We start from the raw sequence: 23,714 nt of genomic DNA, 5'->3' as shown, positions 1-23,714 counted from the left end.
ATTTGTGTAGTCCTTTCTTTGTTGCTTATTCATCTGACTTCTTTCAAGTCTTATGCCATTATCATCCAAGTGATAGATATTTAAGAACATATCCCATAAATCAGAATCCTGACCAAGAAAGAAACTTTATATCCTGTCTTTCCAATACTCAAATTCATCTCCAACAAAACTTGGAGGATTGGAAAAATGATAATCTTTATCATTGTAAGTATGAGCCATTTGTGTTTTAAGAAACTATATCTTTTTCCGACAGTGTTTAGTGTTTGACACAACGAGTCAATACCATAACCAGAGCTCTGATACCAATTGAAGGTGCAAGAAGCATACAAAATGGGGGTTTGAGTTGGGTTTTTAGATTTAAAAAGTATGCAGCCCAATATATCAAACAACAATGATAAAGATAAGAATGGCACTGAGGTATCAACGACGCTTTCTTCATAAGTGTTTACTGGTGAAAAACCATAGTTGATATTATTTCCAGAACTTCTACAATGAGCATTGATTCAAATTCTGATGAAGTCCAGAGTTCAGACTCTCTTTTATCATAGACCAAAGTTTTTAAATCCAGAGTTCATAATCTGATCTGATCAACCTACTTCAGCATTTCAGTTGTTCAGAGCTATCTTGATTCAGCTTCTTTCTGGATCAAATTTAGCTTTTCTTTGCTTTAAGTAAGCTCAGAGTCTGCACACTCAACAAATTGTTAGACAATAAAATTGTTCTTTTATACTTTGTTATCATCAAAACTCATGAATAGTTGTAGAGCCAAACGTATTCCAATAACCAGGATCTACCATAATTCTCACTCGTCTTATTCGTCGGGAGCTGGCATGAGTCTTACCACCCATTTGGTTGGGAGTTGGCTTAAGTTTTACTCCTCCTTTTAGTTGGGAGATAATGTAATTCTCCAGCGTCACTGGGGAACGTCCCCGACCAAGAGTGTAGTCCCTTTCCCCGCCCCCAGGTTTGAGCCTGGTTCGACGTGGACACCTCCGTGAAGGAGAATTGGCGATCCAAAATGCATCGGAAATTAAAATTTTCTCCTTTAGTGATCCTTACGAATGGGCATGATCAGTGATAGAAAGGTTACCTCTTATGACGATTGAAACCTTTGATGCAGATCTCTTGTGACGATTGAAACCTTTGATGTAGATCTACGGAGCGATCACGAACGTTGAACGATGACAACGTCTCTACTCATTCCACACGAACGGATTCCTCCAATCTCAGTGCTAGCTGCTATGAATGAATGCTTTGAGTGAGAGAGAGAGTGAGTGAGAGAGAGAGAGAGAGAGAGAGAGAGAGAGAGAGAGCGAGAGAGAGAGAGAGAGAAAGAAAGAAAACGAAAATACAACCGCAATGAATGCTTCTGCACAAGGGTTCTATTTATAGAACCACTTGTGTGGGCTTCAAGCTAAAAAGCCCACTTAAGTGTATTTGGCCCATATCTTATAATATGCCCACAATCACTTAAGCGCATGGTACCTTACCATATTTCGTATTCTACTTAAGTACACCGTACCTTACGATGTTCTACAATTCACTTAAGTGCACCGTACCTTACGGTGTTCCTTAGTTACTCTATCTCTCATCAATTCGTCCTTTGTGTGTGACCCTGTAGGTTTTCGCGGCATTGACAATTATATTAAATCATGTATTTAACATAATAAATAGTGAGCGGTATCTAGCAACACATCACTGCTATCCAAGACACGAAAGTGTCATGTGATCTGACAATTCCTTTTGTGATAATACTTATGCGTAGAATTACCCTTTTGCCCTTATGTCTATATTGAACACAAGGCATAGACCGTGTCATCCTTGTCCAGTTCAATATTGGACCCATAGACATTTATCCTATTATGCAGAATGGGCAAATTCCATCTAGGTCACTCATGTTCCTCAGCATGCTTCGTGGAGTACCCATCAACTGTCTTTATGGTTATCCAGTTATGAACAACGTTTGATCAGCAATAAAGCACTCGACTCTACATCTAGGGTCCATAGTGGTTTCAGGTCGAAGGGTGGTATACACCATTATCACCATGAGAATAACTTATGACACTTTGCATAACATTCTATATAGTATTCTCATAGCGGGTCAATCCAGTATAACTATTACTCTTAATATTCATACCTATGTTTAAGACTTGATAACTCCTTATCCATGATCCATGAGATGTGATCATCAGTCTATATACATAATAGTCTTAATGCTTTAATGTTATCCCACTTCACAATAAAGCTCGACTACGGATACTTTAAGAATATTGTCCTTATGTTTAATGTGATCTCATGATCAAGTCACACTTGATACATTAAACGGACTAGCTATTCTAGGGACTTTATTAAGGAAACATAATAAAGAAAAAGCCTTTTATAATTCGATACAAGTACCAAAAGTATTGGCCTCTAGGGCTTACCGGGCTACACCGCCTATAGAAATCGAGTGTCTTTTATAGAATACTTAGCATGAGTATTTCTCGAGGCTGTGATTTATGGTTGATCCATGGCGTATGACTTGAGGGGCCAAATTTAACCACAATTTCTTTGAAGGTAAACAATAAGGCATAAACCTACCACTCTTCTGTTTGTTTTCTTTTTTGATCGACTTTGACGAGTTTATTCTCTCACATTAGCGAGTGGTAGGATCGATATATGCTTGACAGAGTCGACTCTTTCATTCGACCCACGTTATGTGGTGTGTTCTTTGTGCGTCGGGTCATCCCGAGGCGTATTGAAACTCTGTTGTCGCCAAAGTCGTGGTTTCGACAATTTCATGTCGAGGGTTTCAATCCTCTTAGTGCATCGGGATGCCCTATTTTATCCCTTGATCCGTTTGCACACATCGACAAGAGTTTGATCGTGAAAGATTTTCTTCGCATGGTGATTCCCCTTGGCATCGTCGACATCAAGACTTGGGAGGGACGTCGGGGTGAAAGATGTGAAGGAATTCTACACAAATGTTATCTTTTTCATCCTGATGTTACATCATGGCGAACTGGCTTTTGCATCAGATAGTGCCTGATTGTGGAAATTTGTGAGAATCAAAGCTCGATTCCCACATACGGTGCCACTGTTTCAGATCAAAACCAAAATTATGCTTGATCTAGGAGGTCAGACTCCTAGTAGAACATTGCAAGTCTCTGATGTGCTGGATCACAAAGATGAATCTGCAATATTAACATTACAATTCCGAAATCAATGATAGGAATAGATAAATAAATAGAGTGAAATGTGAAAAGTTTCCATATTTTAGGTCTCACACGCGTAGGAATATTTTTCCTTGAATCAAACGAATTCTTGAACTTTTTTAATATACGAGTGGACATTTCCTTATTGCACTTTTGGCTGATACATAACAATATATAATAACTCATGTAAAAACTAAAACACACATTTGAAACTATCCAAATCATTTAGTAATTTGACCATTTTTTAATCACTAAGCTTAGTAGGTTTTAGCTTGGCAATTTTCCACAACAAATTATTATTTATTATGAAAAAAAAGAACAAAAAAACAAATCATAAGATCCGGTTTTAATGGATTGATGCAAACATGATGAAATAATTTATTTACTCTTCTAAGTAGACTGGCTGAAAAGCAAGTAAATAGTCTCCAATGGTTCATCCCATCAAGTTTGAATAAGATCAATACTTAATCGAAGACTTGTATATACTGGTCTTTTTATATGTTAGTATTGTCGAAAATTAACAAGTAGGAAACAAGCAGGGGCACATGATCAAACAAGTTGGCCTTATGGTTTTCATAGAAAAATACCTAATAAATTTGTTTACTTACAAATACTTTAATTAATACTTTGATTTTCTAATCCAAAGAAAATATTAATATTCATTTTACTTGTCTATATTTTGAGTAAATCAATCCTAGTTTTTGTTTGACAATTTTTTTTGCTAGAGTTTGTTTGTTTGACAAATTCTAGCAATGCTAATTAAATATATCCTGCTCATTTTTTGTGTTTATTATCGAAAATATTATTTAAAAAATAAAAATGTGGGAAACCAGCAGGGCACACTTGGCCAATTGTTATATTTTTATAATTATAAGCAAACACACAATTTGATTTTCGTTTATCTATTAATCTAAAAAACTTAGTCAATTTTAAAAGTTTAATTTATTTGTTAAAGATTTAAAAAAAATGGAAACTTGAAAAATCTTTTTAAAAACTAATGAGAAGTTATTTTTTAAAGTCTCTCTAAAATTATTTTATTCAATATTTTTTTTCTATTATTTACAATATATTCATTTTAATTTGTTAATAGAAACTATGAAACTCTTGAAGTGAATTATTTTAATTAAGAGGTGATGAAATATTTAATTTGAATCTATTATAAATGAGATTAAATATTTTAGCTATTTAAGAATAGTGTATTTTTAAAAATCATTATTTTTTGTTATTTTTATTATTTAAAAATATGTAAATAATTATTTACTTTAAGAAAGCAAAAATAAAAAATAAAAATAAAATTTAGTAAACTTTAAAACTTCGAGTGCTTGAGAAAAAGAATATATTCTTTGAGGTTGTTAAAAATTAAAAAGTTGAAAAGTAGCAAGGATGTCGAGAGCTGCCGGAAAATTCGAAGGGTGGTGGTCATGGGCGATCCGATAGATGACGGCCAACGGGGACGTCGTGAGCTGCGGTGGCGGAGGTCAAAGAGCGGTGGTTCGATAGAGGGTTGTCGACGACCGTCCAACCATTAGTGGCAGAGCTTTGACAACAACGACATGTAGCATTGGTGGATCTGTCCGTGTTAGTCAGACATCATATCTGATTCATTCGGATCCCATGTATCAGGTTTAGTCACTTCGGTTCGCAAATCTGTTTATTACTGAGTTATATTTTTTTCTCGTTAAGGATTCATTGCGTTTCAACTATTATAAATATGTATTTCTATCATTCTTGTCTTCACATCCTTCATAATGTGGTCTGAAAGACAACGAGAATATGTGACAATCCTAGTAGGAAAACTTAGAGAGACAATGGTAGAATTTTTTTGAGGTTCTTGGAATATAAGAAACTTTTGGAGGTGTCTAAAGATATTGAAAAACACTTTTAAACACTTTGTGCTTGTGTGATTCATAGGGTTTGATCTTGGGAATTTAAGTAAATATTTTGTTATAACTCTTTTGTAATACTTTGCAATAATTCTTGGAAGAATTGTGAATCAGAGGGTTTCACTCTCCTCGGTGTAGATCGGTTTAATCGAACTGGATAAACAATTTTCTTTATGTTCTTGTCTTTTATTTTTCTCTTATTTGCTGTGAATTTGTCTTCACTCTTATCATGTTAGTGTGTTGCTTGATGTCATATATTTTGGTTGTTATTATTCTTTGTCCCTAACATGAAATTTCTTGTGTATTTGAAGCTATCAACAAATTCACTAGTATGGTTAGAGTTTTTACAACAAGTGGTGCCCACCGTGGGGAAAAGAGATTTTATTTACACATGAGCACAAGGTTCTAAATGGTAGATTGAGAAGTTTTTCAGAAACCACGATTTTGGATTGTGGAAAGTAAAGATGCAAGAATTATTAACTCAAGAGAAATGTATTGAAGTATTGAAGGGTGAAGCATTTATGTATGCACGCTTAACACAAGAAGAGAAGATCGGGATAATAGATAAATCAAAGAATTTCATTTTCTTGTGCCTCGAGGATAAATTTCTAAGGGAAGTCTCCAGGGAGAAAATTGCGACTTCGATGTGGGCAAAACATTAATCATTTGGCTCATAGATTCTATTTAAAACAACAATTTTACTCATTTTGAATGGTAGAGAACAAATCCATAGTGCAATATTTGATATAATTTCACAAGATCATCGATGATCTACAGAATATTGAGAACAAGACTTTATTCTTATTAAGCTTATTATACTTATCATTTGAGCACATCAAGGATGTCATTCTTTATTGTAATGAAGGTATTATTACTTTGGATGAAGTCCATACGGCTGTGGGATCCAAGAAATTTTTAAAAGAAAAAAATTTGAAGACCGACAATTATGGTGAAGGCTTTAGCGTTTCAATGGGAGGAAGTGAGCATAGAAGAATTTCAAATTAAAGAGGTTTGAAAAGTCAAGGTTAAAATGTTTTACTTGTCAAAAAAAATTAGTCACTTCATGACTGATTTTCCCAAGAGAATGGGCAATGACGGGTTTTTTTTTTCAGATTGTAGTTGCCTCATATGAGGATAGTTATAACAGTGTTAGTGCACTAATGGTGTCGAGTTTGAATACCGAAGAGAGTTGGATAATGGACTCAAGTTTCTCTTATCACTTGCGTCCAAGAAAATAGTATTTTGAGACTTTGAAGGTAGAGAAAGTGAAATAGTTCTCCTTTGTGATAATAAGGCTTGCAAGGTTCACGGTATTGATAAGGTTAAACTTAAAATGTACGATGATCGTGAATGTCTTCTACCCAATGTGAGGTATGTTTTAGATCTTAGACGAAATTTGTTACCCATAAACATGTTTGATGATTTATGCTATTGCATTAGATTTGAACATGGGGTGTTAAGATTTTGCATGGTGGAGTGATCATGACTAAAGGGTCTAAAATATGTGGGTTATATATTTTAGAAGGTTCCAATGTAGTTGTTCATTCATCATCTAGTGAACACTTTCATGACAAGAACAAGTTATGATATTAGAGGCAAATGCATGATACATGTATGGAGGTTGATTTAAAATACTTTAATGAGTTTTGTAGAAGATAGGAGATAAAAGTGCATTTAACCATTGGGTTGTCATGGAGTTTCTAGTGTAAGAATGGGGCCAAATAAGCTTACCTAATCGACGTGTATCCATTCACCAGTATATACTTCTAGATACACATGAGAGGTTTGGAGTAGGAAATGTTTGTTTTGAAGGTCATAAAAGATTTTCCTATTACGCAAACAAGTTTATGAGTTGTGGGAAGTGGAATTTGGAAGACCAAAGTTTATTATTCGTAAATGTATTATTTTTCGTGAGTCTTGTAAGGGGAGGAAGAAGAGTAAAGACCTAGAGATAAAGACTTTTATTTTTAAAAGTCAACCGAACGAAACCGAACCACGCATTTTTTCCCTTACGGTTTGGATGACGTTTAGCGTCAAAACAGTCCAAACCGCATCGCGAACACCCTTGCTATTTTCTTGTAACTCATTTGTAATCTCTTTAAAAATTCTTAGAAGAATAGTGAATCAGAAAACTACTCTCTTTCGAAGTAGACCGGTTTGATCGAGTTAGATAAACAAATTTATGTATCTTTATCTTTTATCTTCCCCCTACTTGTTATGGATTTTCCTTCACTCTTGACATTTAAATGTATTGTGTTAGACCAAAAATTTTAGTTTAGTTGTCGTTGTTCTTTATTCCTCGTCATATATTTTGATATGTTTGAAGCTATCAACGAATTAAAACCATTTTATAGATAAAATTGTTAACTTAGGGATTAACGAAGAAAACCAATGATTACCATGAAAAAACTATGGACCATGGAAGAAGAAGAAAAACAATTTGCATTGAAGAATGGGTTACAAATGTTTAATTACATGATTCGTCACCAAATATTGATATTTGAATAGAAAAGACTATCACAACTTTTGTATATAATTAAGGAATCAATATGATTTTTTAACCAAATAATAGATTAAAATAAACTCCGATATAAAGATAAGAATTAAAATTTAATTTAGATTTTAGCATAATATTAGAAATATTAAAAATATATTAATAATAAATTTAAATTTATCATTCTATACAAAAAAATACTCTCTTAAAAAAATGGAAAAGAAAAATTATAATATAATTGTTCAAATGTTGATTGATTATCAAACTATTGCATGGTGTTTTCCAAAATAGAAAAAAAAAATACAAATATCATTTTATCCTCTAATTTCTGTCGTCCTAATCTTTCTAAAAATCAATACAAATAAATAACATAACATCACAAGAAAGTAATCATGAAAGTATAATCAATAAAATAGTATTCAAGTCTTCATCACAAGTAACCTCTTAAGTCTTGAGAAGTTTCCCTTACCAGTTTATTTTTGATATGAGCAATTTGTGGCCAATCATCACCTGTGTCTGGTTGACACCTTGGTAATAACAAAGGACAGTCCATAATTATCAAAGTATGTAATGACTCAATCTTTTCCATTCCTTTAGGCAGAGAATCTAAATTTCTGCATTCAGAAATTACCAGTTTTTCTAGTGAAGTGAGGTCACCTATGCTTTCAGGAAGAGAAGTTAAAGCATGGCAATCATAAATTCTTAAATCTTTCAAATATTTCACCTTTTCAACTCCCCATGGAAGGGATTCGAGTTTTGGAATACTCCTTAATGTAAGAGAACCAAGGTTTTTCAGACCCTCCCATTCAGTAAGACCCTTCAGTTCAGTTTTGGATTTGTCAATGCCAAGATCAAGTTGTTCACATCTTTCAATAGAGAGTGATATGAGTGAACTTAAATACTTGAAACCATGTGGTAGAGACTCTAAAATAAAACAATCTCGAATGTGAAGTTTTTCAAGTGAAATGAAGTTTTTAAGCCACCTTTCTGGTGGAGAATGATCAATTCGTTCTATTACCATGGACTTCAATTTGGAGAAGGGCTCTGATTGTGAATTAGAAGTCTCGCTTTTGGCACTTTCGCCATGATGCATTGTATCCCTCATTGATCTTACGTTCGACTCCACCAGAACCAACTCTTCATCAAGACCTGGATATAGCGGCGTGCAGGCTAACTTTGGACAATATTGGATATTTAGCTTTGAAATGCAACTGAAAGTTGGTCTATCATTTTCCCATATCTCATTTTCCCACCAACTTTTTAGATTAGGACAATCTGAGATTGTAAGTTCCTTCAAGGATGGAAAGAATATTGGTCTAGAGGATTCAGCGACTTGATTGTTTTTTGCAATGAATTTCAAAGAGTCCAATCTCCGAAGTTGAAGAACCTTAAGATGCGGAAGCTGGTCCATTGGTGGGAGAGATTGGCAGTTGGGACAGTCGTTCAAAGTAAACTTAACAAGGCATTGGAGTGAAGCAAGCCAGTTAGACAAGGTTTGACCATTGTACCCGACAACTGATAGGAGTCTCAGATTCGGATGTGGTTGGAGACATTCAAGCGACTTCTTGTGTTTGTCAACATCGCTTTCTTCCTCTTCCTCTTCCTCGTGATCCCATCTTAGAGTCAAGAACTCAAGGTGTTGTTTATTTTTCAAAAACTCATCTTTAGCAGCTTCCTTGGATGGAGAGAACTTGACTTGTTCAAGCTGCGAAATTTCCAAGTGGCCTCTCAGATTGTTAAGATCCGTGAGTGATCTGAGTCCTCCCGTAACTTGTTTCTTGCTGGCCACGAAAAGTGATAATGTTTGTAAAGAAGTGAGCTTATTTATACCACTTGGCATATGAGTTAGATGCAAGCATCCCTCAATGTCAAGATGGTTGAGGCAACCCAAATCCTCTATGTCTTTTGGCAATTCCTTGAGGATATGACATTGAGACAGTTTCAATGTTTGCAAGTAGATAAGATTTGTGATGCAACTAGGAAGCTTCTCTATATTATTATGGGATAAATCTAGATACCTCAAGTACTTTGCATCTTCAATAGAGCTAGGAACCGTCTTTATCCCCAAGTCATGTAGATCCAACACGCGTAGCGAGTACTTGAAGGTGTTGAAGATGTTATCACAGGTTGATGTGGTCATCTTTACCTCGTGTGGAAGCCGAGGGTTGTTAGTGTTGTATGGCAAAAGAATGGTCCTTAGTTTGTTTGCTTTCTCAAACACCGAATCAGGGATCTCACACGACAAATCTAGAGCAAAATTGAACGAAACTCGCAGCATTCCACCATGAACTCTCTCCCCCATCAAATCCACGGTTAAGTTTTCATCACTGCTGACGGAAATCAGCCTTGCAAGTTTATGCATTAACCGGTTCATTCTATATGAGCAGTTGTTCCTCACACCACCACAGTACCCTTGGTGGTTGTTTTCTTCTTCCACTTGACAGAAAAGCAAAGGAACAAAGTCGTTGAAACAAGCTCGGCCAAATTGTTGTTCTGGAACGGTGAGAAATCCTTCAGCAGTCCAGAGCTGAATTATTCTTTCAGCATCAATCAAATAATCTTCTGGAAACAATGAACAATAAGCAAAGCATAGTTTCTTATAAGTGGGAAGATTGTCGTAATACATAAACTTGAGCATTTGTAGTACTTCTGGAATCCATTCGGCATCATCACCACCACCATCACTATGCTTCTTCATCACTGTTGCTATGATCACTATCAAAAGAGGGACTCCACCACAATCCCTCACAATCTCCCGTTGGTGTTCGTCATTGCTTTGTTCTTTTTTGGTCGAAGTAATTGGTCCATGAATCTGCATAAACAAGGCCCAAGACTCCTCTTGATTAAGCCCCTGCAACTTCAAAACATGTCTAGCACCAATGTTGTTAGCAACATGATTACTACTTGTAGTAATAAGTATCGCGGTATCAGTACAACCAACAGCCTCCATAAAATTCTTCTTCAACTTCTCCAGATCATCATCATGCTCAATCCCAGATTGCAAATCATCTATAACAAGTAACTGACGTGTACCATCGTCGGTAGTCAAGCATTTTGCTATGGATTCAACATCAAAGCTTTCGATCCAAATCGGCTGCAATCCAAAATGAGCTTTGACTCGCTCATCCTCACAAACAAGACGCACAAGTTTTGTTTTCCCAATTCCCGGAACACCAACAACTACAATCACATCAGGATTAACAGCAGAGTTGTTCATGTTCAGCAGTTGATCTATAATCTCCTTCTTCTCATTCTCTATACCAACCGCTACACACCTGGTATTTTCCTCAAACAATTGGTATGCAGACTTTCTTTTCTCATTACTATCACTAATAATAAGTGCTTCTTCTTCTGCTTCTACCTTTGCCTCTTCCTCATTCAACAACCGTTTCAATTCTTCAGTTGCTTTCTTAACCTGGAGAGTCGCTTTGACGCGATTCTTAATGTTTAAACCCGATCTGATAAGCGACTTCGTTGCAGCATTCGTACTCTCCTTGTAACGAAGATCCTCCATCAAATCATTCAAATCAATGACTAGTTCCTTAACCTTTTGAAGCCAAGGTAGAGGAAAAAGAAGCTTCTCGGAATGGCTCTGTTTTTGGATTTTGTCATTGATTTCATTAAGATTGCTTTCAATGCTATTGATGTCAATTCCTGATAAACGATTTGCCAAGGGTTTGAGAGAGTTCATCCATTGTAGGATGTTGGAGATGGAATGTTCAACCATGGCTACGTCCATTGATTTTTTTGTTTGTTTGTGAAATTCTAAAAATGTTTAAAAAACGGTTGGAAGAAGATGATACTAATCCTTGTTGTTTGTACTAATCACCAAATTTTTCTACTATTTTGATTTAATCAATAGAATATAAAAATGGATTATGATTTATTATTACTAATTGATTGATGATGTTTAATTTGACAATCTGATCTGACAAGAAAGCGTAATCGGTGGTATCAACTAGTTGCCCGCCGGCAACTTGTGTCAAACTCGAGAATCTAATTTTAAAATGATGTTGCAAGCTGGAGCATTACCACATGTGATTGCCGAGTAACGTCTGTCACTGTAACCGTTTCTTTCTTTTTTTCTAAGCATAAAAACAGTCAATTCTAAAATTGCACTAACAGTCAATATGATCTAACGTGTCTAAACTCTATTTCATCACTTCTTCATTTTGATTCTCTGAGCGGAACAGATTCTTTGAGCGGAACAATGATACCATCTCTAAAAATCGATTGTTGATTTCTGTCGTCTTTTCATGAAAAATAATTGTCTCTTCATTTATGGGTTTCTCCATTGGTATCCTTGCCCCATCACCTTGAACTTAACTCAGAACCCAACAAAGAGTTTTCCTCGTCTAGAATGTCATCATCAATGAACACATTAATTACATTTGGGTGACTTTATCAATTATTGTATTTCTCAATCAAATAGTCATTCATCTTCTCAACAACAATACCACTCGGGCCATCACCAACTCATAATGAACCACCAGCAATCAATCATGGACCATCATTTAATCACCTAGTTGTAAAGAAGAAGATTTTTTTTGAAATAAGTGTCAAAATTTATTTTAAGTCAATCTTGAGGTGTTTAGGTTTTTACGTGTCAAAAAGTAGAAGTGTGTGTGGTATTCCTATAAGGGTAGGGAATACTCAGAAGTCTTAGTTTGTTTATAACATTTAGGACATTCCCGCGACGACGAGAGACCTTGTACGATGGTGTTTACGATGTTTATAGTGGTATGAGAGGTCATCTCATGTGAGGTGAGAGACTATGTGATAATTTGTAATGTTATTTAAGTTACGATTTATCATCTATCCTCAAAGGATCAGATATTTATAAAGGCTCTAGGGCCTAAGGGTTAGAAAATTCTAAGAAGTGGTAACCCCCCCCCCCCCCCCCCTTATTGTGAGAGATTGTTAGTTACCTATTTTCGGCATAACTCAGTCTGCATGATTGGTAGAGAGATATTGTTATTATATAAGTGTCTTATTTTAAGGGTGATCCCCCATGTTACGCAAAGGCAGTGCTCAAACGACACCTCGCGAGGCGGAGACCCTTTTGTCGACCCTATTTGAGGCTCTCGCAAATATAACATTACACAATCCCTCAAGCACAAGGACATTATAAAGGACAAAGTGTTTTAAGGCTTCATTGTTTAGAGTGTGACTCTTTTGAATGGGAGGCAGGTCTCTCAGCTTGAAGTGAGTCCCTTAGCTGAAAACGACCTTCTAAATGGGAGGCAAGTCCCTCAACTTGGGGTGAGTCCCTAAGTTGAATGTGGCATTTTAAATGGAAGGTGAGTCCCTCAGCTTGGGGCGAGTCCCTCAGCTAAATACGACCTTTTAAATGGGAAATAAGTTATTTTTCTATTGGGATAAACCCCTTACTTGGGGGTGAGTCACCACCACCTTTGCTAGATGTCTTCTGATTAAACAGGATGTAAGTTGGGGATGCCCAACATCAATCTTTCAGACGGTTATGCTTGCTTCTATTTAATATAAACAATGATGGACTATTTTTTGAGACACTAAACACATGTGCTAGAAGCGTTTTAAACTTTTCAAAACTCCAAGGGGGCCTAAAAGGTTTCTTGTGACTTTAACCCTTTTACAAAAGCTTATCCTTTTATTTTCTTGCTCTATGCTCTTCTAGAATCTTCCAATCTTATTTACAGGATCTTGATTCATTGTCTCTAACCCTTTTAGATATGGACTTTTAATTTTCCTCCCCTTTGTAATATTGTAAGTATGGATTATAAGGGAAATTTCAAAATAGGGTTTAGGTTAGTATAAAGTGGTGTAATTTGAGGATTGTAGCCATCCCTTTGACGATTGTGATAGTGGTGGTGATTTCTTTTTGTTCTTGTATTTTCCCAAGAAAAAAAGATAATGGTTGCCCCTTTTATCGTGCCTAAGGACGCCAAGGACATTGGGCCTTACTATACTTCTGACGAACATATCCTTTCTTTTTGAACAAGAGTGAAGGTTTCTTCCTCATAAGATGAATGGATGTTATCTTGGAGGCTTGTTCATCATTAGGAAGGGTTACAATACTCATCTCTTTTGATCATTCTTCCCCTTATTTCTACTCTCATGTCCCCTTTTTTAAGGATATGGGGTTTTTCTTCTCTTTTCCCCTTTCATCGTAGAGGTCCTGAAGGTCCTTAATATTGTGTTTTCCCAGTTGTTTCCTATCAGTTGGGGTTTTATTAGGGCCTTTGAGATGATATGTGAAGGTTTGAAGATCTCCCATACTATAGGGATATCTTTTCATTTTATGCTATCAGGCATTCAAAAAGTGGATAAGTGTCCTTAGGCGGCCTGCCAAGAAGGGCCCATTTTAAGCCTCGCTTCAACCTCTACAAGAATTGGAGAGACATATTTGCATTAGTGAAGGGGCGAGAGGACTCTTTCGTAGCGTTATGGATTGATGGCGCCCCTTCTTTCCCTTTGTCTCCTGGGAGAAATATACTAAAATTCAAAGGTTGTTGTAGGCCTTGCACAAAGACAAGGGTACCTGGGAGAAAAATCTAGCAGACGTAGAGGCCATGCCTACAAAGATCTCTGTTAAGGAGAATTATCTAAGGGAATCTCCGGAAGACGCCCTCCGTTCCAAAATAGATCATGAGGAAGACATGTTAGATCCCACTGACAAACAGGTGTCGACCTTTGGTGTCTATTTTAAACGGGAAAAGGAACATGTTTCCTTTTTAATCCCCAATTGGTGGATGAATAGGTGGTGGTCTCCTTGGAGCCCAAAGGTTACTCTCTCGCCAAGGACACTTAAGATGTTGATGCGGCATAGGAAGGAGGTGGGCCTGAAGCTCCCCATTCGGAGGATGCCATCAAAAAGGAGGAAGTTATGGAGAAGGATTAATTGTTTGATATTTCGGTGGTATTCCTTGGACCTTATTGGCCTTTGTTGTATTTCTCTGCCCCTGCATGGGATTTTTGTAAGCATTAAGACAGCGGTGCCCTTTAGGCATTTTTTATATTAATTGCATTTACTATTATTTTTTTCCATAGCCATTTCTACATGATTGCGTTGCTCAATTGGGAATTTTTTTAAACATCATCCTCTCCTAAGGCAGAGCGCATACCTACTACTCATGTTACTAGAGGGACAATAAGGATCTCTTATGGGAATTCAGTGATTGATCTCCCCTAAGGGCGAAAAAGATTCCTTTTAGGGATCTGACATTTTCATTGCCTCCAAGGGCGACAAGGATTCCTCTTAGGGATCTAACGTTTTGATCGCATATAAAGGCTGAAAGGATTCCTCCTAGGGATCAAGCAGTTTGATCGCCTCTAAGGGTGGCAAGGATTCCTCCTAGGGATCCAACATTTTGATTTCCTCTAAGGGCGGAAAGGATTCTTCTTAGGGATTCAACATTTTGCTCGCCTCTAAGAGAGACATAGATTCCTCCTAGGGATCCAATATTTTGATCGCCTCTAAGGGCGACAAGGATTCCTCCTAGGGATCCAACATTTTTATTGCCTATAAGAGCGGAATGAATTTCTCTTAGGGATTCAATATTGTTATCACCTCTAAGGGTGGCAAGGATTCATCTTATGGATCCAACATTTTGATCACCTCTAAGGGCGTCAAAATTTTCACTTAAGGATCCATCATTTTAATCGCCTTTATGGATGATCTTCTCTAGAACTTTTAGGTTTCCTACGAAAGGAAATAAATAACAAAATTCATATTCTTCAAAATAATAGATTGATGGGACTCATTAAAAACCCTTGCCACCTGCAAGATACATGGTGAAAAGAATGCACCCTCGAAAATAGCATGTCCTTACACACGACATAGATGTAATGCTCGCATAATAAAAAACAATCAAATAAATAAATAAAAGTAAGGAAAACAAACAAATGGCAGTAGAGAAAATGTCGTCGGAGGGGATTCCCTTTGGGCTCTTAGTCTTTGATCTCCTCGCTAGCTTAAGGGGGAGCCTCCTCGCCTTTACAAGCTTCTCCCAATGGCTTTATTCCTAAGCCTACATTCCAAGTGTTCGTGCCTAGAGTGTGGATCCTTTTCAGTTTAAGGCTCTCTATGTAACACTTCCTGGCAATTTTATGATCTCCTTGGATAACTCCTACTCTCCCGTTAGAGAGCGGGCACTTCATACATAAATATAAAGTGGACAAAGCGGGGCCTAGCGGATTGAAAGTCGACTGCCCTATAATCATATTTTATGAATGAGGCATCAATAACCAAATACATGAACTTAATTTCTTTGGAATGTTCCTGCTCTCCAAAGTTGGTCTTTAGTGCGATGTAGCATTTCACTTTCACATGCTCCTTGAAGGATCCAACTATAGATCCCTTGAAGGGCTTTATAGGTCATCTACTTAAAAGAAAAGCCTTTCGAGCGCATCCTAGTATAGGATATTTGCATAACTTCCTTAATCTATGAGAACTCTTTTGATCTTCTAATCATCGCACCTAACAGTAATAACCATGGGGTCATCATTGTGAGGATGGATTCCAATTGCATCCTTCTCAAAGAATTCGATTTCGGCTTTTGGCGTCTTTAGCTCGCATTTTCCTTCCTTATTGGAAAACTCTTATGTGTTCAACATTTGGCGAACGTACCTTCTACGGGTGAAGCTAGTCTCCCCATCTCCAGTGAATTCCCCTACAGTAGTATTGAGCATGTGACACACAAATTTGTTATCCTTGCTTGTGGAAGCTTTTTTTTCCTTTTTGGGCCTAGGGCTCGTTGCATCATATCGCCCATGGGAGCTAGATTTATATGATCCTGAGAAGAATCTCCATTGACATACTTCTTGAGGTGTCCTTTCTGGATCAACCTCTCAATTTATTTCTTGAGTTTGCAGCAGTCTTCAGTGTGGTTCCTTAAACTCTATGGAAATTGCACCAACTACCTAGTTTGGGACCCATCACATCCGTTTTAGGAGCTAGAGGTGTAGGGATGTTATGTATGTGAAGAACCCTCACACCAGAGCTATTCACGGAGAGTGTTCAGAGGAGTGAAGTTATCTGCCACCTTGTTTACTCTCTTAGAAGCAATTTTGTCTTTGATGGGAGAGGTGTAACTTTTCTACCTATGATGGTGCGAACCTTCAGTGTTAGGAATACGTTCTTTGATGTCTCATTCCTTCTTTTCAGTGTTGCTCTCCTAAACTTTTATGTAACTGTTTGCCCTGGTGACCATTTCTTCCAAGTGTTGTCCCGCTTTGAGACCATTCTAAAACGCCCTCACGGGTATTTCTTTGTTTAGGGGGACGGCTCTTATGGCAGCTTCATTGAATCGGGTGAGATAGTCCCTCAACAATTCTAATGGACCTTATCGTACGTTGAACAGGTTGGTGATGTAAATTTTTTTGTGATAGCTGACGGCGAACTGGTGTAATAATTTCTTCACCAATTCTTGATAACCGATGATGGAAACTCGGGGTAAACTCATATACTATTGCAAGGTGGTATCTATGAAGGTGTCATACAACAACCTGCACTTCAGGGAGTCAGTCGCTCTGATAATGGTCATCTGAATGTTGGTGGAGACAAGCGTGCTCATAAGGGTCATTGCGTCCGTCAAACTTGGCCAAAAAGAGAGACTTGATTCTTTCCCTACGTCCATAAAACTAGCCAATTTACTATAACACTAAATTCAAAACAACCTCAAACACCATTAACATCTTCCATCTATCAATCTTCAAATCTCTTTATCAATAATGTCATCTATGAACCATTTGAAAAAATTATATCTTTGATTAACGTGGTTTTTAAAGTTTCTATAACCCCGTGATTTTTTTAATCAAAATTAAAATATGTCATATCCATAACAAATTTAAGAACGCAATTTTTATGTGTCTACTTAATATAAATCCAATTGAAGCAAAGTTGTGGTTGATTTGCTACAAACCACGCTTAGACATAGTATTAAACATGAAGATGAACAACATAAATTGGGTAAGAATATTTTGAGTCATTAATCATTATGAGCCATAACTTAAAAGTTTTTTTTACAAAAACTAAAAAAATTATCATCATTGACTAATAAAAATGTTTTTAAAAGATTTAAAAGGAACATTTATTTAACTAAAATAGCATCCATTATTTTTGTGATTTTTTAAATCATTTTTTAATTTTTTAATTTAACTAAAAATATTAAATATTAAATATTTATATAAATACAAATTTCTTATCGAAATTACCTTAGTTAGTTATGACATTCATAAAAGAATCAAGTGATTTCAAGAAATACGAAAATAATTAGTATATTTTTAGTCTCTTTTTAATTATTATTTTCAAAAATAAATAAATAAAGGGTTAATATTTATGTTTCCTATCATATGGATCACGAAAAATCCCTTATAAAAATAAATTTGATGAACTCCCCGAAAACTTGAAGATTCTCTCATTTTTTACCTTTGTCGGACCAATTCATCAAAAAAAGTTGATGTGATATTATTTTTTATAATTTTTTTATTTAATCTAATTTCCACATGTGTATTTTAGTGTGTAAGATGAAACAAATGTCTCCAAGTAAAAACAAAACCAAACGGTGTTAAAAATTAAACTCTTGTAAAATTAATGTGAGATTGAAGTGAAGGAAGAACTCGAAGAAGCTCGTCGTTGTAACATTATTATTAACCACCATTGCGCTGCTACTCTCCTTCCTCAATTCGATCGCGTAGAAGATCCATCTTCCAAAGCAAATCACATCAGCCTTTAATCATAATCTCTTATCAAACTTCTCCCTCTCTCTACCCCATCTGAAATGGAAGTCGAAGTGAAGCTTCGTTTCGCAAACGCAGAATCTCATCACCGCGTCACCACCCTGCTCTCTCCCTTGCACGTCATAACCCATCACCAACACACCTCTTCTTCGACGGTGCCGCATCTGAACTCTCTTCTCGCTGCGTCGTTCTTCGTCTTCGATTCTACGGTAACGACAAACAATGTCTTGTTTCGCTCAAAGCAAAGACGATTTTTGTCAACGGTGTGGGTCGCGTTGAAGAAGATGAAGAGAATTTGGATTCGAAGGTTGGTCGTGATTGTGTTGCTGAACGGAAAAGCTGGATTTATTGGAGTCGAGGAATCTGAAAATGGTGAATGGAGAATTTGTGATGGTGGGTGAAAATGAGTTTTTAGGGTTGAGAGGTTTTCGGAATGTAAGGAATGTTTATGATTGGAAAAGTTTGAAATTGAAAATGGGTAAGATTGATTTTGATTTTGAAACTTTGTATGAGATCGAGTGTGAGAGTGTTGATCATGAAAAAGCTAAACGTATTCTCGATTTGCAGTTGATTATTTAATAATTAAGATTGTAAGATTTAAAGATGTTGTTCAGATGAGTTTGATCTTTCACTTCAATTGGCCATTATCATTTTATTTATCTTATATATCCCTTTGACACTTAAATATGTTATTGATCTCACATATCTAAAGATTTTATTTTTAATTGAATTTTTGTCATCTTACAAACTGAAATACACAACTTTTTCTGATGAGCTGTGTCGAAGGTAAAAGATGAGAGAATTTGTATTATCCCATAAATAAATACACTTCTATACTTTTTTTGATAATTTTAAGTATTTCAAGTCTCAATTGAATTTTTCTATACAAGAAGCTTAGAGATGAAATTAGAGATGAAATCTCTAAGCACTAGCTTAAGATAACTTAGCCTCTTATTATCCATACCAAACGCGTATTGCAAATGTGTAAAAAAAACTGTATGGTAAAAATACCTGTTTATAATACTAACTGAGACAAGTTAAGAACTAAATATAGAAATAGTATTTTAAAAATTATATACTGATTTTAATAAAAATATATAATTAAATTTCTTATTGATTTTTTCAATAAGAACTTTCTATAAGAGGGTTTCTTAATTTGTGCCTAGAGCACAAGTTAGCATTACCCTTTAAAAAATTATATAATTATCGATAGATATTTGAGGATATAGACAAAGTTTACACCCCTTGACCATACCAGAATTTATAAATAAAACATGAATTCAACATTACATAATCATGATCTAAATTGTTGTTTTCTTTCATCAGCAACTCTTCGTTGATCAACAACCCTGTACGCACATTTTTACCTGCCTTTTGATGCATGTTTGTGTCAATGTTGACAACAGACGTTTTCATGAACAAAATTACATTACAATACTGAATGAAATTTAACTTTTGCTTGGTTTAATGAGCAGCACAAAGTTTAAAGAGTGGTCAATAGATAAATAACATAACATAAGAATTCTAGATATGTCTACATTACATCAAGAGCTATCACATAATTTAGTAATGAGCAGAACAAAGTAATAAAATTGTTTAACAAAACATCAAAACTGGAGTAGATATATAAGAATCTATAACTGCCAATAAAGTTTATCAACTTACCATAATCTATCAAAGACATACAACTGCAGATTTGATGAAAATTCCCAAAAATGTGTCATGGCCACAAACATTCCATGACATCCATTTTGTGGGAAAACAAATCAAATGAAGATTATGTTCATCTCTTCCTCTTCTTATTTCCAGCAGCAGCACCCTTACTGAATCCACCAAAATCATTAGTTGTGTCAGCTGTATTCTGCTTCTTCGATCCCTTTCGGCCTCCAAAACCAAATTTGGAATTCTTAGTATCTCGTTTCTTTTGCATCTTTCCCTTTCCAAAGGTTTGCTTTGCCTTACCTCCTGATCGATCGCCTGGAGACACTCCGGGCCTTTTCTTCTTTGATCTCTCAAACACTTTCCCATCTTCAAAGCCCAAAGCCTTATCTGGACCATCGCCGCCATCAGCAAACCCACTCTGTTGTCTCTGCTTCCTCCACTTCTTAACAGATTCAATGTCGTCCTTTTTCTGCTTGGCCCTTTCTTTCAATTTCTGTGACTGAATCTCTTTGGACAATCTCTTTGCTTCCCTAGCCTTTCTTCTCTCATCAGCCTCTTCCATCTTCCGCTTCTCTTCTAATAGCCGACTTTTCACCTTTTCCATGTGACTATCTGCCTTGACCATTTCTGCATAATAATCGGCAGGTCTCAAGAAAGGGAGACCCATTGACTCAAGCTTCTCAAAGGCTTGTCTAGTTCCCTCCAATGCCTGTGTGTAAAACGATAGCTCTCGTGCCAAGTCATCGTTCACATCTACTTCTTGCTCTTGATCAATATCAACGGAGAGTTTGTGCTTCCAATCTACATTCTCGGGCCAGCTTATGTCTCCAAGTTTATCTAATATAGCTTCTCTGTTGTTCACTGCATTTTTTGACGGTTCAGCTAATTTAACATCTTCTTCTGAATCTGAATCTGACGGTACCTCGTCCAGATCTTCAGTTTCACCATCAATCATTGGATCATCATTAACCAAAGGCACCACCATTTCAATCTATACAAATAGCAATGAAAACAAATCATCTTACAACAAAATAATGCAAGCTGCCATGCAAAACTATAATTTCCGATATAAAAACAAGATAAAAACAAAATTAAAAACATCAAAAGACAAAAGTTCAACAGCACGTAGGTCAGGGAAATGCATCACATTCAAAACAAAATATTAAGATACATGAGCCATATCAATCATTATTTGGATACGCATTGCAGCTACTGCAATCGCAACACGGCAATGGTATTGGGCCACAAGGCGCAATCGCAACACTGGCAATGGTATCGGGCCACAACCCGCAATCGCAACACTGGCAATGGTATCGGGCCACAACCCGCAATCACGGTGTTAATTAAAATCACGTGTGTGACCACAACACAAACCAACACACAAACCGCATCAGACGAAAATATAGTGAACAATCTTAATTTTAAAAGTTTTTCAACAGTATATTTCAAATACTTCCGAATCAAGATTCACACCGCAGTTCATATTGCAGCAACCGCAATACATCCACAAAGGCAACCGCACCAGCAATTTAAAACCGTGTTTGTGATTACTGTAACCTAGCCCTAGCAGCTCAAAACAGAATACCCTTTCCTGGCTGACGTAACACAAACAACGAAACCGAACAATAGCACAAATTCATCTCTTTACACGATGAGAATGGCATAAGAGCAAGTGAAATTTTACTTGAAAAAAAAACAATTGAAATAAAATATCATAGAGATTCAAAATGGAATAGAATCCAACATCTTCAACTCAGAAACCCATTCAGAGCACACACAAAAATATCAAAGAGCTGAATACAGTGAGATAAGAATCGAATAAAGTTACAATTTCAGAACATGCATAGCTTGCACTTTTGTGACAAGAAAACTATTAACTAAGATGAAAATGGAAAAGGAAAACGGAAGCGCATAAGGACTCACCGTTTTCTACGTTGAAACAGTTGCAAAAATCTGCAGAGAAAAAATTAGGGTTTAGAGAGAGGTTTAGAGAGGCACGGTTACCTTCAAATGTTTGTGATTTTTGAGAGAGACGAATTCTCTACTGTTTTGTTTGTGACCTCTCTCTCCTACGTGTTTTCTTATGCAAAGCCCACAAAACAATAAAAGGCCAATTTGGGCCTCCACAATCAATTTGAGAGAAATTCTCAATTCATCGAAATGTTTACTAGCACTCCTAGTCTTATACCTCACACCCTTACATTATATATGAAATGACAATTTTGTCATTAATGTAAAATAAGTAAAACAATTGATTTTTTTTTATCTCCTCAGCACTTTTAAAAAACTTCAACAAAATTTTGCATTTCTTCGAACTAATTACAGATATTCACAAGTTTGTATTTTTTTAACTTATATATTTTTAGTTATATCATAAGAATAGGATGTATTTTCTTTATCATAATGTCTAAAAGAAATTGGTACAAAGTATATAAACATGGTTTCTTAAACGGTTATCTGCATTTATTAAAAAAATATGTGGTACAAAAGCATAATTTTTGGACGCGTTAATTGAACCGCATGATGTGTCTCGGCATGATGTAGAGGATCAGTGGGCCCCTGAAGGAGAGCATACCACATATGGCTTTTTAGGAGGACCATCTGACTTGATCGTGAGATTGTACTTCGAGATAATACAATGGATGTGATGTTTCTTAACCAATGTTTGGATGGGTACTTAGAGTAGTGCTACATGCCATCATATCCTCACATCATCCCTCTCTAGGATAGTTAGCTTGTTCATCCTTGTCATGCATTAAGATTATCTCAATAAGAATGTTGAAGAATACCTTAAAAGCTTAAGTGATGAAGATAAAGAATATATATTTCGAGATTGCAAAAATAAAAAAATATTAAAAACATCCAAAAGGTTGTGAGATGGCGTTAAAACCGCGAGTAGGCGGTCCAACAGAGGGTGTCGGGAAACGATCATCCTCTTTCGATTCTCTTACGTCAAACTGTCAAACCTAGGAGGAGAATATATTTCCTTAACTGTCCTGGTGAAGTTGCCTTGAATGATTTCAAGAAATACGAAATACAGTTCTAGAATCAATCTTTTTTGTCTCTTAACACTTTCTCACAAGTTTTTCCTCTTTCAAGAAAGAATTTTGGCTCACATGTAGAGGAATCCATGTTATTACATTCACTACACCAAAAACTGGAATAGACAGCGCACCTTAGAGGGCGCTTTAATACAAAAGCGCTCTCTAAAGTGAAGCGAAAAATAAGGAGCAATAGACAGCGCACTTTAGAGGACGCTTTTGTAATAAAGCGCCCTCTAAGGTGAAGCGAAAAAATAAGGAGGAGATAGAGGGACAACAATACATGGCGCTTTTTAGAAAGCGCCCTCTAAGGTTATCCTTAGAGGGCGCTTTTACTAAAGCGCTGTTATAAGTCCATGTGCATTTCCAGCTTATAAAGCGCTTCTGGAAAGCCTTAGAGAGCGCTTCCATAAGCGCCCTCTTAGGCCCCCTTTAGAGGGCGTTTTTTTTCCACAAGCGTCCTCTAAGGTGAAACGAAAAAATAAGGAGGAGATAGAGGGACAACAATACATGGCGCTTTTTAGAAAGCGCCCTCTAAGGTTATTCTTAGAGGGCGCTTTTAAAAAAGCGCTGTTATAAGTCCATGTGCATTTCCAGCTTATAAAGCGCTTCTGGAAAGCCTTAGAGAGCGCTTCCATAAGCGCCCTCTTAGGCCCCCTTTAGAGGGCGCTTTTTTTCCACAAGCGCCCTCTAATGTCCCCTTTAGTAAACATTAAAATTA

General features: G+C 36.3%; 2 protein-coding genes and 1 pseudogene across 3 annotated transcripts; 1 reads left to right on the top strand and 2 right to left on the bottom strand.

Annotated features, from left to right (window-relative positions):
• Nucleotides 1-7,852: 7,852 nt before the first annotated feature.
• Nucleotides 7,853-11,986, bottom strand: LOC127119796 (putative disease resistance protein RGA3). The gene has a single exon (XM_051050120.1). It carries the CDS (start codon nucleotides 11,308-11,310, stop codon nucleotides 8,002-8,004), a length of 3,309 nt encoding a protein of 1,102 aa, XP_050906077.1. The 5' UTR covers nucleotides 11,311-11,986; the 3' UTR covers nucleotides 7,853-8,001.
• Nucleotides 11,987-18,180: 6,194 nt separating this feature from the next.
• LOC127123475 (triphosphate tunnel metalloenzyme 3-like) lies at nucleotides 18,181-18,869 on the top strand (annotated as a pseudogene).
• Nucleotides 18,870-19,769: 900 nt separating this feature from the next.
• LOC127119795 (probable rRNA-processing protein EBP2 homolog) lies at nucleotides 19,770-22,074 on the bottom strand. Of its 2 annotated transcripts, none has more exons than XM_051050119.1 (2): nucleotides 21,957-22,074; nucleotides 19,770-20,943 (listed from the first exon to the last, which is right to left on the bottom strand). In XM_051050119.1, exon 2 carries the CDS (start codon nucleotides 20,935-20,937, stop codon nucleotides 20,074-20,076), a length of 864 nt encoding a protein of 287 aa, XP_050906076.1. In that variant the 5' UTR covers nucleotides 20,938-20,943; nucleotides 21,957-22,074; the 3' UTR covers nucleotides 19,770-20,073. The 2 variants fall into 2 exon arrangements, with proteins under 2 accessions (XP_050906076.1, XP_050906075.1); XM_051050118.1 differs by having other exon boundaries at nucleotides 21,876-22,038.
• Between the last annotated feature and the right edge of the window lie 1,640 nt (nucleotides 22,075-23,714).

The sequence above is a fragment of the Lathyrus oleraceus genome, chromosome 2, assembly GCF_024323335.1.
Source record: "Lathyrus oleraceus cultivar Zhongwan6 chromosome 2, CAAS_Psat_ZW6_1.0, whole genome shotgun sequence".
In the NCBI taxonomy this organism is placed as follows: domain Eukaryota; kingdom Viridiplantae; phylum Streptophyta; class Magnoliopsida; order Fabales; family Fabaceae; genus Lathyrus; species Lathyrus oleraceus.
The sequence above is the reverse complement of the archived record's forward strand: the minus strand, read 5'-3'. Positions and strand labels throughout refer to the sequence as shown.

Excerpts from the sequence above, each read along its gene's own strand:
- LOC127119795 (XM_051050119.1), bottom strand. The coding sequence starts at position 20,937 with ATGGTGGTGCCTTTGGTTAATGATGATCCAATGATTGATGGTGAAACT.
- LOC127119796 (XM_051050120.1), bottom strand. The coding sequence starts at position 11,310 with ATGGACGTAGCCATGGTTGAACATTCCATCTCCAACATCCTACAATGG.